Here is a 16,960-nt window from a genome sequence, read left to right as displayed (position 1 = left end):
CTTTCGTTCCTTGCTTCCTTCCATCCCTCATTCCCTCTGTCCTTTCATTCTTTTGGTTTTTAATTCAAGTTAGTATTTAATCCCACATGTCCATGAAACTGCAATGATATTCCTGCCTCAGCTTTGAGAGTGCTGGGATTAATGATGTGTTCGCCCACACCCTGCAAATCAGCATTGTTATTTTTTGTGAAAGGAGATAAAATTAAACACAACAAAACAGAGCAAAATTGGACATAATAACTCAATGTAAGAGATATAAATTTCAAAACTAGATAATCTGAAATCTTCCCTATCTATCATGTTGTCTCTTGTTTTCTTCCAAATAGTTGTCCATGTCTTGCCACACAGAGAATTCATACTGAGCAACCTAGTATAAAATTAATCCAAACAGTCTGAGAAAGGAGTTTTAGGTCTTTAAAATCAGACAAAAAGGAAGTCACTAATGGCTGTGCTAGAATCGGTTGTTTGCTTCAAAATGCCTATGCATACTTTCATGTATGTGGAAACTCAGTTAAACACAACCAGCTTTAAAAAAAAAGACCATATTTTATAGAACAAACCAAAACATGGATAAAAGTATTGGGCTTCAAAGAGATGATAGAAGGAAATCCCCTCCTTACTACATTGCCTAGGGTCAACCTCTCAAGGGACGTCCAGATTACTGGCTCCGACATGCTAATGGGATAGGGGGAGAAGATGTGATGTTTGTTTCTCAGCCTGCAGGCTGGCAGACTCACAGCTGCTCATGGTGGGGAGAGGGTTTGCCTGGACTCCTGGCACTCCCAGCATGACCCATGTCCCAGGAAATGCCAGTGGAACTCAGTAATATCACTGTTTCCAAACATTGGGTCCAAGGAGTGAACTAGGTTAGTAGGAGATCTAAAAGCTCTGAGGAAGTAGCATTTACAGTTGTCCCACACTAGACTTTAGGTTTAGAGACATTCTGCCAATATTCACTGTTTGTGCCTGTCCCAAATCCATGTCCCTTGCTCCCGACACTGTATCAGATTACCCAGAAGAACCACCTCTTCACTCCCAGCACACCTATTTCTCATGGAGCCTTGAATCTGCTCCCTTCACATTACTTCCCTGCAACTGGCTTTCACCCACATGTGATCCCAAGGGAAAAGGTGCCTTATTGACCGATCTGTCCTGCTTTGCTCCTTACCACCAGAAAGGAATAAACACAGAGGGCCTACTGAGAACAGTGGCATGCTGGAGTTACTATCCTCCACCCTAGCCTCTCATCTTCTGGAAATGGCAGGAAGACAATAGACCAGAGAACTCCCCCATATGAATGAGACAAAAGAAATTGTGGGCTAGTCAAACAGACTGTTTTCATAAACATATAGAAAAGACAGGTAGGATGAAAATTGACTGACTCTCACATTTTGAGTGAGACACACCTAGGGCAATTGGATTAGAATAGGGTGGGAAGAACCACCATAGGGTGGATCCTGTCCTAAGAGTTATAAAAGGGACACCAAGAAGGAAGAATCCTTTCTGTTTCCATGATGAGGTGGTTCCCTGCTTGAAACTTGGAATTCATATCCTTGCTTCCAGCCCAGATGAATTAGCCTCCTGAAAGGAACTCAGACGGGACTCAACAAGGCTTCGTATTTTAAGGTCTGTGCATTTTGGTGAGCTATTTCTTTGAGTGATCAAGAAACTTTTCAGAATTGACTTATATACTAGGAAATTTCAGTCAGCTTATTTCTAAATAAGTATTTCTTTTAATCTATAAACTAGGCTCTCTACTTGTGATTGCCATACTGCCCTGCCTGTCTTGGAAGTGCTGACTGCAGTGAAATTTGTGCCATCTGGTGAAGAAGAAATTTGATTCCTGTGACTTGACAAGCTTGCTGCACTTTCACTCTGCTGATGTTAAGGGTTTCCAGTACCGCAGGCCCAGCAGAAATGTCACACGGGCCCACAGTGGACAGCAGGTACACCACAGACATCAAAGTAGTGAACGTGTCCTTTTTGTGGACCATTGATAACATTAGATTTTGCCTAAAGGAAATAGATGACTGCATTCAAAGTTCAATCTTTTCAGCTGAAGGAAATGATCAAGTGAAATGGTGCTTACGACTCTACCCAAATGGTCTTGATGAACAAAGCAAAGATTATGTGTGCTTATACCTGGGAATGATCTGCTGTCCAAGGAGGGTAGCTCATGCAAAATTCACCTTTTCCATTCTGAATGCCAAAGGAGAGAAAACCAAGGTGCTCTCAAGTCCACAAGCTTATACATTTGTGCGAGGAAAGGACTGGGGATTCAAACATTTCATCCTTAGAGAGTTTCTTTTGGATCCAAACAATGGGCTTCTCTCCAATGACAAGCTTTCCTTCTTCTGTGAAGTGAAAGTAGCACAAGATCCCACCAATCATTCCAGCCAGAATATTAGGAAGCTGGTTAAGGTTCCTGAGGGCTGCTTGGCAGAGGATGTAGGAGGACTGTGGGAGCGATCCCAGCTCTCAGTCTGTTGCTTGTGTGTGGCTGGCCAGGAATTCCAGGCTCACAAAGCCATCTTAGCAGCTCGCTCTCCAGTTTTCATGGCGTTGTTGGAACATGAAAAGCAAGGAAGCAAAAAGAATCGTGTTGAAATCAGTGACATGGATCCTGAAGTTTTTAAGGAAATGATATACTTTATGTACACTGGAAAGGCACCAAACCTAGGGATCATGGCAACTGAACTGCTGGAGGCTGCAAGCAGGTTTGGTCTGGAGCGCCTGAAGCTCATGTGTGAGAACCACCTGTGCAGCAACCTCTCTGTGGAGAATGCCATGGAAATCCTCATCTTGGCTGACCTCCACAGTGCACCTCAGTTGAAAACCCGGACACTGGATTTCATCAATTTTCATGTTTCTGACATCCTGGAGACCTCTGAGTGGAAGGCCATGGTGGTGTCCCACCCTCACTTGGTGGCCGAAGCCTATCACTCTCTGGTTTCCATGCAGTGTGTATTCATGGTACCCCCATGCAAGCGTGTGAGACTGTCCTGAGATCCCACATCTCCATTTATCTTCCCAAAACCCTGGCCACATTTGCTGCCCCTGAACCATAATATGCTAGGGAAATCCGTGGAAACTTCACTCTTCTATGTGGAAATATTAAATTGTGCCTCTCTAGGGGAGAGAAGGGACCACCGTCTTAAGGTCAGAAAAAGGAAATGCGATACTGAGAATTTAGAAGTCGTGTATCATGCATTTTCAAATCTGTGTTTTATAATATTGAGCAAAGTGGGTTTTTACAGTGTCGATGCCAAACGGAAACCAAAACTCCTGTCAATGTTGAAGGCAGACCTGGGGTGGGGCTACCCTTAGAGGCAGGGACCATGAACTTAACTCTGTAAATGCAAGACTCCTTCCTGGCTTTCTGCACCATCATGCATCCCTGGGCACCCCACTTGTAACACGGGCTTTTTGCTGTCCCTCACTTTTCTCTGTAAATAAACCTGAATCTTACTTTGTACAGTTGTTTGGCTCCTCATCCTTTTTCTGTATGTTAGATTCAGAAGCTAAGAAAAATTTCAGTGTGCTGATGATTTCAGGCCCATCCACGGGATGAACACAGTGGATGTACAATGTCACTAATTAACATAGTAGATGGCAGAAATAAATGACCCAGAACTCAGGCTGCTGAAGCCAAAGGACAATCACACAATGCAAGTCTTTGCTCATGTTGTCCTGTCCCAGTGACACAGACAGGCAGCACAAGCACTACAGCACATTCCCGCAAAATCTAGGCCTCTGAGCGAGCAGTCCAATCATGGTCCTGGAGAAAAAAGAGAGGAAAATGCTCAGATTTACGAAAATGGCATGAAAGAGAATTAAAAGTAGAAGTGTTTTATGTATTTCAGAGGAATTCATGTTGAGGAAGCAAAATTTATTACTTACAACTGCACTGAGAAATGGCTGTTGGCAAATTCACACTATAAATCTCAAAAAGAGCTTTCTCACTGTGAACATTTAATATTCATAAGAATAGAATACATGTTTCTATGGTATTATGAAGAATAGAATTAAAATTAAAAATGAAAACGTAGTGGGTTTCATCTCAAAGTTTGGGCTTTTGTAAAAATCATTAGTGGTGTTACTCTGGAATCACCTAGAATCTGTAATGGCTCAGAGCTTCTAAAAATATATAAAGAAATGGATCCCCTTGTCTTGAACAGGTACAGATTTCAAAACATTTGTTTAATCAGGGCTTACAGCTGGTAACCCTTTATGTGCTGGTTGTGTAAATCTTCATGAATGTCAATATGGGGAAACAACCTGTATAACAATTATGCAGTAAAATCACTAAGAGTTTTGTCTCTCTCTCTCTTTATGTCTCTCTCTCTATCTCTCTCTCTCTCTCTCTCTCTCTCTCTATATATATATATATATATATATATATATATATATATATACCTGTCTATCTGTCTGTATGTCTGTCTGTCTATCTATCTCTATCTCTCTCAGTCTTTATCATGGCTTGAACTCACAACTCACAACCTGGTTATTGCCAGGCAAGTGCTTCTTTGGCTCAGTTTACTGCCTGACTTTTGCAGATATTTGGCATACATATGTCCTATTCTTGTGTCCTTACTCCTAGAAGTGTCCCTTTCTCACCTCAAGCCGGCTGAGATTGTTGAAAATGAGACAAAATAATTCACTCTGTGTGCATATTTCTTGAAAAGAACTATGGTTCTTAGATGTTGTGGGAATATGTGTTTTGGTATTATCACCCTCAAGTTTTATTTCACGTCCATTCTCTCCTCCTCATTAAAGAGAATAAAACAGGAAAAGCTTTAAAGGAGGAAAAAAGGAAAATTTTTATTAATTTTTTGTGTGAAAACTTTCAGAACACAGATTCCTCAGCTGTCCATACCTGACTTGCTGATTATGTAGGAGTCATCCCAGTTGCTTGGGAATCGCTGTTCATCCTACAAGGGAGAACATTCAAATGTTAATTTTTTTCTTTCAAAATATGTAAATAATTATTATCTTTTACATGAAATGTGGAAATTAAAAAGTATGAGTTTCTATCACTGCATCAAATGAACAACAAAAAACATTGAAAATAACTTACAAAGTGTAATTTCCTCATAGTGAAATGAATGGAGCAAAGTGGATTAGGGCAGAAGATTTTTCAGGGCAAGCACAGGTCTTCTCAGCTTCTCTGAGTACAAATATGTGTTACAGTGACTTATTGTCAAGTGCTTCATAGAAACAGAAGTTATATTGAATGTACAAATTGACCAAAAGAATGTTTTCCTTGCAATTCTACAGAGGAACCAGGCAAGAATTGCAGCTTAAGTGGCTGAAGGGCAACCAGTGAGATATGGCGCTATATTAACACTCTTGTGAGAATGACATGCCAGCTGTTAAGCATTAGGTGTTAGGACTGCGAATGCCTGTTCATTCCCTCAGTTGGTGTCACAGTTGGGAACTCTTGAAGGCTGAAGGGCTCCCGTTTCCAGAAAACAATCATCCCTCTGCCATGTTGGGATTCCATGGGGGTTAATGCTAATCCAACATTACTAGCAGAAGACTTTTTTGAAGAAACCACTTGTTTGACTGCTTAATTCTAAGAAAAATATATGACAGAAGATGAACAAGAATTTGCCATAACTTTACAGGTATTCTGAAGCAAGGAAATCACCAACTGCATTTGGCAAGCACTGAAAGGCCTGCCAAAGTCCCCGGAGGCACCAATTTACCTGTATCATCCAAAGTTGTGTGTCACACATTCTCGAGCTACTAGTGAAGGCATCTTGTGACACTTCCAACTCTTATGTGCAAACAACACACTAATAAATAAAGTATCTATCCAGGAGTCCCGGATGATGAAAGTGGTAGGAGACTAGTGACAAATAGTAAACTTGCATGAACCATTTCGTTTCCTTCATTCAAGTCTAATCACAATATGACTGATTATTTATGTGTATAGTTAGCATGTAGTGATCTCTCACTCAGAAAATCAACAACCCTAGGAAAACATGGAACAGATTTAGAGTTTTCTAACCAAAATGGGAAGCAACAGGAGCCAAATGTACCTGACCTTGAAAGCAGGCACATGGATTAGCCTTATCACACCTCTGTGGAAGACATCTCGGTCTAAATTCTTAGGTACTGTAACCCTGAATCTTTAAAGTTTCTATTCCTCTTTACTTTCCATTTTGCACTTGTAATTCATCCTACTGTCATCTTGTAATCTCAATAAACCGCAACTTACTATGTATCACAAGGTATATGCCAGGCAATACTCTTGTATCTGTACACAAGAATGTGGAAAAATTTTTGCCCCTTCAGTTCTAACATAGCTCTAGGGCTGGATTAGAAACAAAAGCAGCATTTTCCCACCTTTCATTAGCCTGGTTTAAAAGGCATTGCTACACAAAGAGAATTCATGAAAAAATGTACAAAATGTTCCTACAAGGCTGATGACATTTTCCATGCAAATGGAATTCCACAGTGTATCCAAGGAAGAAACTTATACAATATTCTAAGAAGGGTTAACTTTGGAAAAATTTTACCCTATTTAAAAGGAAATTCAAGAGCTTGCATTTCATTAGCTTTACTACATTTTGTGTGTGTGTTTGTGTGCGTGTGTGTGTTTGTGTGTGTATCTCTAATAGTGAGTGTTATGCTCATATTTGTAAAAGTAGCTATAGAGAAGAAAATTTATTACAAATTACCCATGATTTCTATTTTTCTTGTCATTTTGTACAAGAAAGTATCTTCTTAATGTAGAAGTATCAAAATCTACACAACTGAATTACAACTAGTGCACATATTTTGTATAAAATTCAGAACCTAAAATTAACTAAGAGAGCACAGCAATGATGATTGTTGGGTATTGCACTGATAGGGGCATTGAACCTATTTTGGTTATGCTAGTTATTGCAGAATCAGGAAATCATCAACACTAGTGAGGGGAGATGTTTGGACCTGGGGACTCTTGTTCCTGGTAACAGTGACAGCTAGTGAGGCCAGTGGACAATGCTGAGAGGCTCAGCAGTGTAGGTAAGCAGCAGACATCGAGGTCTTTACTGTCTGGCACAGAATGGAGAAGGATTTTGTCATTCAGCGGGAGGGAATGTTTGGCGGGACCCATGTTGAAGTGAAGTCAGATGAACCTTAACCAGAACAGCTGCTGGCTTCCTTTAGAAGACCCTAGTTGGGTGCAGACACATGGAAATTGATTGGAATGAGCTTATTCAAATGAGCCTCCTCTTGAGGCAGGCTGGCTAATGCTGTCTACTACTCCATCATAAGGCAGTGCCTGGTTTGAAGGGAAAGAATGGCGGAACTCAGAACACTGTATCCATAGGGCATCTAATAATGAATCCAGAGAGAATCCTGGAAGAGAACGATTTTTTTTTCATTCATTTTTCTTTTTGGTTTGGTATTTTCTTGTTTTATTCATCTGCTTTTAATTTCTCCTTTATTTTGTTCTTAATTTCTGCGGGTGACTGTGATTCCTAACTTCCCTGTGGGTATGCTTTTGTTTGGATTTCAATTTTTCTCTTTCAAATCTCATTTAGTCTTCTGCATTAGTTTCCCCCAGTAGGTGGGATCCATCTACCATCTCCGTTGTATTGTAATCTCTTTCCCTTTGGCCATTACTCTTCTTCCTCTGAAATATATTTTGAATCTTAACCCTTGAGGACAGATTGGACATATCATGAATTCATATATTGTTTATGATTGTTTGCATTCTGTTTTATCTTCCCGAATTCAGTTCATACTGTTAGGAAACTAGCAAGTATCACTCCAAGAATTCAACTGAAACAGAAAAGACATGAGAACACACAAATCAGACTAATCCTCTGGCACCCAGGCCAATAAAGGAAACCTGGGGGGAAATGAGGTTGCAAAATTTGAAAACCCAATAAACCCAATAGTAGGTTACTTCAATGTGGCAACAAGGCAATTGAATGAGGCTGTGGAATATATTAAAACACAAGTAATCTCTCAAGTAACCACAACTAACTACAGAGATTACCAAAATACACAACCTTCTTAGTGATGTTAGTTAAGACACAGCCCAAAAAAAAAGGCGAGCTTACAAGAACTGTTGAAGCACAACCTAAGAAATAAATGAACCCATTAAATAGATTCAAGCCGATATGCAAGAGAAAAAAAATCCATTTTAAAAATTCAGAGCACTTTAGGCCAGTTTGAGGAAAGGACTTCACATACTGAGTACAGGCTGGCACTTAGTGAAGAGGAGAGACAACAAATGACATTAAAAGCACTTTGTAGATATCATGACAGAAAGCTTTCCTGGTACAGAAGAGGAATTTAACCTACCAATAATTGAGGCAATTATTTCTCCAGTTAGCACTGATTAAAAGAATTCTACCTGCCCATGTGTAATAGACAAGTTTGCAGACATTCAAATAAAAATAGAGTATTAAAATCTGTTAGGGATGGGCTGGGGATTTCTCTCAGTAGCATAAGCTACTTGCTGGCAAGCAGTAGTACTGAGTTCTATCCCTGGTAACAATAAAAACGAAAAAGAGAAAAAAAATATCTGTTAGGCATGAGAACTGTTGTGCTCCTTCCTATAAGGTCCCCAAGTACATGAGGGTATGTAACACTTGTGAGGCTGGAGGAAAACTGGATCACACTCTGAGTATGTAAAACAGAAAAAAGAGAAACTTTGGAAGAAAGCCAGTGATATCTATCCCTGAAGTGGTAGCCCTTCTTACTGTCTACCTTCCTTCCTTCCTTCCTTCCTTCCTTCCTTCCTTCCTTCCTTCCTTGCTTCCTTCTTTCCTTCCTTGCTTCTTTCCATCCCTCATTCCCTCTGTCCTTTCATTCTTTTGGTTTTTAATTCAAGTTAGTATTTAATCCCACATGTCCGTGAACCTGCAATGATATTCCTGCCTCAGCTTTGAGAGTGCTGGGGTTAACGATGTGTTCGCCCACACCCTGCAAATCAGCATTGTTATTTTGTGTGAAAGGAGATAAAATTAAACAGAACAAAACAGAGCAAAATTGGACATAATAACTCAATGTAAGAGTTATAAATTTCAAAACTAGATAATCTGAAATTTTCCCTATCTATCATATTGTCTCTTGTTTTCTTCCAAATAGTTGTCCATGTCTTGCCACACAGAGAATTCATACTGAGCAACCTAGTATAAAATTAATCCAAACAGTCTGAGAAAGGAGTTTTAGGTCTTTAAAATCAGACAAAAAGGAAGTCACTAATGGCTGTGCTAGAATCTGCTGTTTGCTTCAAAATGCCTGTGCATACTTTCATGTATGTGGAAACTCAGTTAAACACAACCAGCTTAAAAAAAAAAGACCATATTATATAGAACAAACCAAAACATGGATAAAAGTATTGGGCTTCAAAGAGATGATAGAAGGAAATCCCCTCCTTACTACATTGCCTAGGGTCAACCTCTCAAGGGACGTCCAGATTACTGGCTCCGACTTGCTAATGGGACAGGGGGAGAAGATGTGATGTTTGTTTCTCAGCCTGCAGGCTGGCAGACTCACAGCTGCTCATGGTGGGGAGAGGGTTTGCCTGGACTCCTGGCACTCCCAGCATGACCCATGTCCCAGGAAATGCCAGTGGAACTCAGTAATATTTCTATTTCCAAACATTGGGTCCAAGGAGTGAACTAGGTTAGTAGGTGATCTAAGAGCTCTGAGGAAGTAGCATTTACAGTTGTCCCACACTAGACTTTAGGTTTAGAGACATTCTGCCAATATTCACTGTTTGTGCCTGTCCCAAATCCATGTCCCTTGCTCCCGACACTGTATCAGATTACCCAGAAGAACCACCTCTTCACTCCCAGCACACCTATTTCTCATGGAGCCTTGAATCTGCTCCCTTCACATTACTTCCCTGCAACTGGCTTTCACCCACATGTGATCCCAAGGGAAAAGGTGCCTTATTGACCTCTCAGTCCTGCTTTGCTCCTTACCACCAGAAAGGAATAAACACAGAGGGCCTACTGAGAACAGTGGCATGCTGGAGTTACTATCCTCCACCCTAGCCTCTCATCTTCTGGAAATGGCAGGAAGACGATAGACCAGAGAACTCCCCCATATGAATGAGACAAAAGAAACTGTGGGCTAGTAAAACAGACTGTTTTCATAAACATATAGAAAAGACAGGTAGGATGAAAATTGACTGAGTCTCACATTTTGAGTGAGACACACCTAGGGCAATTGGATTAGAATAGGGTGGGAAGAACCACCATAGGGTGGATCCTGTCCTAAGAGTTATAAAAGGGACACCAAGAAGGAAGAATCCTTTCTGTTTCCATGATGAGGTGGTTCCCTGCTTGAAACTTGGAATTCATATCCTTGCTTCCAGCCCAGATGAATTAGCCTCCTGAAAGGAACTCAGACGGGACTCAACAAGGCTTCTTATTTTAGGGTCTGTGCATTTTGGTGAGCTATTTCTTTGTGTGATCAAGAAACATTTCAGAATTGACTTATATACTAGGAAATCTCAGTCAGCTTATTTCTAAATACGTATTTCTTTTAATCTATAAACTAGGCTCTCTACTTGTGATTGCCATACTGCCCTGCCTGTCTTGGAACTGCTGACTGCAGTGAAATTTGTGCCATCTGGTGAAGAAGAAATTCGATTCGTGTGACTTGACAAGCTTGCTGCACTTTCACTCTGCTGATGTTAATGGTTTCCAGTACCGCAGGCCCAGCAGAAATGTCACAGGGGCCCACAGTGGACACCACAGATATCAAAGTAGTGAAGGTGTCCTTTTTGTGGACCATTGATAACATTAGATTTTGCCTAAAGGAAATAGATGACTGCATTCAAAGTTCAATCTTTTCAGCTGAAGGAAATGATCAAGTGAAATGGTGCTTACGACTCTACCCAAATGGTCTTGATGAGCACAGCAAAGATTATGTGTGCTTATACCTGGGAATGATTTGCTGTCCAAGGAGGGTAGCTCATGCAAAATTCACCTTTTCCATTCTGAATGCCAATGGAGAGAAAATCAAGGTGCTCTCAAGTCCACAAGCTTATACATTTGTGCGAGGAAAGGACTGGGGATTCAAAAATTTCATCCTTAGAGAGTTTCTTTTGGATCCAAACAATGGGCTTCTCTCCAATGACAAGCTTTCCTTCTTCTGTGAAGTGAAAGTAGCACAAGATCCCACCAATCATTCCAGCCAGAATATTAGGAAGCTGGTTAAGGTTCCTGAGGGCTGCTTGGCAGAGGATCTAGGAGGACTGTGGGAGCGATCCCAGCTCTCAGACTGTTGCTTGTGTGTGGCTGGCTAGGAATTCCAAGCTCACAAAGCCATCTTAGCAGCTTGCTCTCCAGTTTTAATGGCATTGTTGGAACATGAAAACCAGGGAAGCAAAAAGAATTGTGTTGAAATCAGTGACATGGATCCTGAAGTTTTTAAGGAAATGATATACTTTATGTACACTGGAAAGGCACCAAACCTAGGGATAATGGCAACTGAACTGCTGGAGGCTGCAACCAGGTTTGGTCTGGAGCGCCTGAAGCTCATGTGTGAGAACCACCTGTGCAGCAACCTCTCTGTGGAGAATGCCGTGGAAATCCTCATCTTGGCTGACCTCCACAGTGCACATCAGTTGAAAACCGGGACACTGGATTTCATCAATTTTCATGTTTCTGACATCCTGGAGACCTCTGAGTGGAAGGCCATGGTGGTGTCCCACCCTCACTTGGTGGCCGAAGCCTATCACTCTCTGGTTTCCATGCAGTGTGCATTCATGGTACACCCATGCAAGCGTGTGAGACTGTCCTGAGATCCCACATCTCCATTTATCTTCCCAAAACCCTGGCCACATTTGCTGCCCCTGAACCATTATATGCTAGGGAAATCCGTGGAAACTTCACTCTTCTATGTGGAAATATTAAATTGTGCCTCTCTAGGGGAGAGACGGGTCCACCCTCTTAAGGTCAGAAAAAGGAAATGCGATATTGAGAATTTAGAAGTCGTGTATCATGCATTTTCAAATCTGTGTTTTATAATATTGTGCAAAGTGGGTTTTTACAATGTCGATGCCAAACTGAAACCAAAACTCCTGTCAATGTTGAAGGCAGACCTGGGGTGGGGCTACCCTTAGAGGCAGGGACCATGAACTTCACTCTGTAAATGCAAGACTCCTTCCTGGCTTTCTGTACCATCATGCATCCCTGGGCACCCCACTTGTAACACGGGCTTTTTGCTGTCCCTCACTTTTCTCTGTAAATAAACCTGAATCTTACTTTGTACAGTTGTTTGGCTCCTCATCCTTTTTCTGTATGTTAGATTCAGAAGCTAAGAAAAATTTCAGTGTGCTGATGATTTCAGGCCCATCCACGGGATGAACACAGTGGATGTACAATGTCACTAATTAACATAGTAGATGGGAGAAATAAATGACCCAGAACTCAGGCTGCTGAAGCCAAAGGACAATCACACAATGCAAGTCTTTGCTCCTGTTGTCCTGTCCCAGTGACACAGACAGGCAGCACAAGCACTACAGCACATTCCCGCAAAATCTAGGCCTCTGAGCGAGCAGTCCAATCATGGTCCTGGAGAAAAAAGAGAGGAAAATGCTCAGATTTATGAAAATGGCATAAAAGAGAATTAAAAGTAGAAGTGTTTTATGTATTCCAGAGGAATTCATGTTGAGGAAGCAAAATTTATTACTTAAAACTGCACTGAGAAATGGCTGTTGGCAAATTCACACTATAAATCTCAAAAAGAGCTTCTCACTGTGAACATTTAATATTCATAAGAGTAGAAAACATGTTTCTATTGTATTATGAAGAATACAATTAAAATTAAAAATGAAAACGTAGTGGGTTTCATCTCAAAGTTTGGGCTTTTGTAAAAATCATTACTGGTGTTACTCTGGAATCACCTAGAATCTGTAATGGCTCAGAGCTTCTAAAAATATATAAAGAAATGGATCCCCTTGTCTTGAACAGGTACAGATTTCAAAACATTTGTTTAATCAGGGCTTACAGCTGGTAACCCTTTATGCGCTGGTTGTGTAAATCTTCATGAATGTCAATATGGGATAACAACCTGTATAACAATTATGCAGTAAAATCACTAAGAGTTTTCTCTCTCTCTCTCTCTCTCTCTCTCTCTCTCTCTCTCTCTCTCTCTCTCTGTCTCTCTCTCTCTCTCTCTGTCTCTCTCTCTCTCTCTCTCTATATATATATATATATATATATATATATATATCTGTCTGTCTGTCTGTCTGTCTGTCTTTCTATCTATCTCTATCTCTCTCAGTCTTTATCATGGCTTGAACTCACGACTCACAACCTGGTTATTGCCAGGCAAGTGCTTCTTTGGCTCAGTTTACCGCCTGACTTTTGCAGATATTTGGCATACACATGTCCTATTCTTGTGTCCTTACTCCTAGAAGTGTCCCTTTCTCACCTCAAGCCGGCTGAGATTGTTGAAAATGAGACAAAATAATTCACTCTGTGTGCATATTTCTTGAAAAGAACTATGGTTCTTAGATGTTATAGGAATATGTGTTTTGGTATTATCACCCTCAAGTTTTATTTCACGTCCATTCTCTCCTCCTCATTAAAGAGAATAAAACAGGAAAAGCTTTAAAGGAGGAAGAAAGGAAATTTTTTATTAATTTTTTGTGTGAAAACTTTCAGAACACAGATTCCTCAGCTGTCCATACCTGACTTGCTGATTATGTAGGAGTCATCCCAGTTGCTTGGGAATCCCTGATCATCCTACAAGGGAGAACATTCAAATGTTAATTTTTTTCTTTCCAAATATGTAAATAATTATTATCTTTTACATGAAATGTGGAAATTAAAAAGTATGAGTTTCTATCACTGCATCAAATGAACAACAAAAAACATTGAAAATAACTTACAAAGTGTAATTTCCTCATAGTGAAATGAATGGAGCAAAGTGGATTAGGGCAGAAGATTTTTCAGGGCAAGCACAGGTCTTCTCAGCTTCTCTGAGTACAAATATGTGTTACAGTGACTTATTGTCAAGTGCTTCATAGAAACACAAGTTATATTGAATGTACAAATTGACCAAAAGAATGTTTTCCTTGCAATTCTAAAGAGGAACCAGGCAAGAATTGCAGCTTAAGTGGCTGAAGGGCAACCAGTGAGATATGGTGCTATATTAACACTCTTGTGAGAATGACATGCCAGCTGTTAAGCATTAGGAGTTAGGACTGAGAATGCCTGTTCATTCCCTCAGTTGGTGTCACAGTTGTGAACTCTTGAAGGCTGATGTGCTCCCGTTTCCAGAAAACAATCATCCCTCTGCGATGTTGGGATTCGATGGGGGTTAATGCTAATCCAACATTACTAGCAGAAGACTTTTTTGAAGAAACCACTTGTTTGACTGCTTAATTCTAAAAAAAATATATGACAGAAGATGAACAAGAATTTGCCATAACTTTACAGGCATTCTGAAGCAAGGAAATCACCAACTGCATTTGGCAAGCACTGAAAGGCATGCCAAAGTCCCCGGAGGCACCAATTTACCTGTATCACCAAAGTTGTGTGTCACACATTCTCGAGCTACTAGTGAAGGCATCTTGTGACACTTCCAACTCTTATGTGCAAACAACACACTAATAAATAAAGTATCTATCCAGGAGTACCGGATGATGAAAGTGGTAGGAGACTAGTGACAAATAGTAAAATTGCATGAACCATTTCATTTCCTTCATTCAACTCTAATAACAATATGACTGATTATTTATGTGTATAGTTAGCATGTAGTGATCTCTCAGTCAGAAAATCAACAACCCTAGGAAAACATGGAACAGATTTAGAGTTTTCTAACCAAAATGGGAAGCAACAGGAGCCAAATGTACCTGACCTTGAAAGCAGGCACATGGATTAGCCTTATCACCCCTCTGTGGAAGACATCTCGGTCTAAATTCTTAGGTACTGTAACCCTGAATCTTTAAAGTTTCTATTACTCTTTACTTTCCATTTTGCACTTGTAATTCATCCTACTGTCATCTTGTAATCTCAATAAACCGCAACTTACTATGTATCACAAGGTATATGCCAGGAAATACTCTTGTATCTGTACAGAAGAATGTGGAAAAATTTTTGCCCCTTCATGTCTAACACAGCTCTAGGGCTGGATTAGAAACAAAAGCAGCATTTTCCCACCTTTCATCAGCCTGGTTTAAAAGGCATTGCTACAGAAAGTGAAATCGTGAAAAAATGTAAAAAATGTTCCTACAAGGCTGATGACATTTTCCATGCAAATGGAATTCCACAGTGTATCCAAGGAAGAAACTTATACAATATTCTAAGAAGGGTTAATTTTGGAAAAATTTTACCCTATTTAAAAGGCACTTGAAGAACTTGCATGTCGTTAGGTTTACTACATTTTGTGTGTGTGTTTGTGTGTGTGTGTGTGTGTGTGTCTGTATCTCTAATAGTGAGTGTTATGCTCATATTTATAAAAGTAGCTATAGAGAAGAAAATTTATTACAAATTACCCATTATTTCTCTTTTTCTTGTCATTTTGTACAAGAAAGTATCTTCTTAATGTAGAAATATCAAAATCTACACAACTGAATTACAACTAGTGCACATATTTTGTATCAAATTCAGAACCTAAAATTAACTAAGAGAGCACAGCAATGATGATTGTTGGGTATTGTACTGATAGGGGCATTGAACCTATTTTGGTTATGCTAGTTATTGCAGAATCAGGAAATCATCAACACTAGTGAGGGGAGATGTTTGGACCTGGGGACTCTTGTTCCTGGCAACAGAGATAGCTAGTGAGGCCAGTGGACAATGCTGAGAGACTCAGCAGTGTAGGTAAGCAGCAGACATCGAGGTCTTTACTGTCTGGCACAGAATGGAGAAGGATTTTGTCATTCAGCGGGAGGGAATGTTTGGCGGGAGCCATGTTGAAGTGAAGTCAGATGAACCTTAACCAGAACAGCTGCTGGCTTCTTTACAAGACCCTAGTTGGGTGCAGACACATGGAAATTGATTGGAATGAGCTTATTCAAATGAGCCTCCTCTTGAGGCAGGCTGGCTAATGCTGTCTACTACTCCATCATAAGGCAGTGCCTGGTTTGAAGGGAAAGAATGGCGGAACTCAGAACACTGTATCCATAGGGCATCTAATAATGAATCCAGAGAGAATCCTGGAAGAGAACGATTTTTTTTTCATTCATTTTTCTCTTTGGTTTGGTATTTTCTTGTTTTATTCATCTGCTTTTTATTTCTCCTTTATTTTGTTCTTAATTTCTGTGGGTGACTGTGATTCCTAACTTCCCTGTGGGTATGCTTTTGTTTGGATTTCAATTTTTCTCTTTCAAATCTCATTTAGTCTTCTGCATTAGTTTCCCCCAGTAGGTGGGATCCATCTACCATCTCCGTTGTATTGTAATCTCTTTCCCTTTGGCCATTACTCTTCTTCCTCTGAAATATATTTTGAATCTTAACCCTTGAGGACAGATTGGACATATCATGAATTCATATATTGTTTATGATTGTTTGCATTCTGTTTTATCTTCCCGATTTCAGTTCATACTGTTAGGAAACTAGCAAGTATCACTCCAGGAATTCAATTGAAACAGAAAAGACATGAGAACACACAAATCAGACTAATCCTCTGGCACCCAGGCCAATAAAGCAAACCTGGGGGGAAATGAGGTTGCAAAATTTGAAAACCCAATGGTAGGTTACTTCAATGTGGCAACAAGGCAATTCAATGAGGCTGTGGAATATATTAAATCAGAAGTAAACTCTCAAGTAACCACAACTAACTACAGAGATTACCAAAATACACAACATTCTTAGTGATGTTAGTTCAGACACAGTCAAAAAAAAAGGCGAACTTACAAGAACTGTTGAAGCACAACCTAAGAAATAAATGAACCCATTAAATAGATTCAAGCCAATATGCAAGAGAAAAAAAATCCAGTTTAAAAATTCAGAGCACTTTAGGCCAGTTTGAGGAAAGGACTTCACAT

At 40.1% G+C, this 16,960-nt stretch overlaps 1 protein-coding gene across 1 annotated transcript; it reads left to right on the top strand.

Annotated features, from left to right (window-relative positions):
* The first annotated feature begins 1,881 nt into the window (after positions 1–1,881).
* LOC111756918 (speckle-type POZ protein-like) lies at positions 1,882–3,006 on the top strand. The gene has a single exon (XM_063233673.1). The coding sequence runs from the start codon at positions 1,882–1,884 to the stop codon at positions 3,004–3,006; it is 1,125 nt and encodes a 374-aa protein (XP_063089743.1).
* Positions 3,007–16,960: the final 13,954 nt, after the last annotated feature.

This window comes from Cavia porcellus, unplaced genomic scaffold (assembly GCF_034190915.1).
Source record: "Cavia porcellus strain 051 isolate PalLab524CR breed Dunkin Hartley unplaced genomic scaffold, mCavPor4.1 scaffold_23, whole genome shotgun sequence".
NCBI lineage: Eukaryota > Metazoa > Chordata > Mammalia > Rodentia > Caviidae > Cavia > Cavia porcellus.
This window is presented reverse-complemented; position numbering and strand designations above follow the sequence as displayed.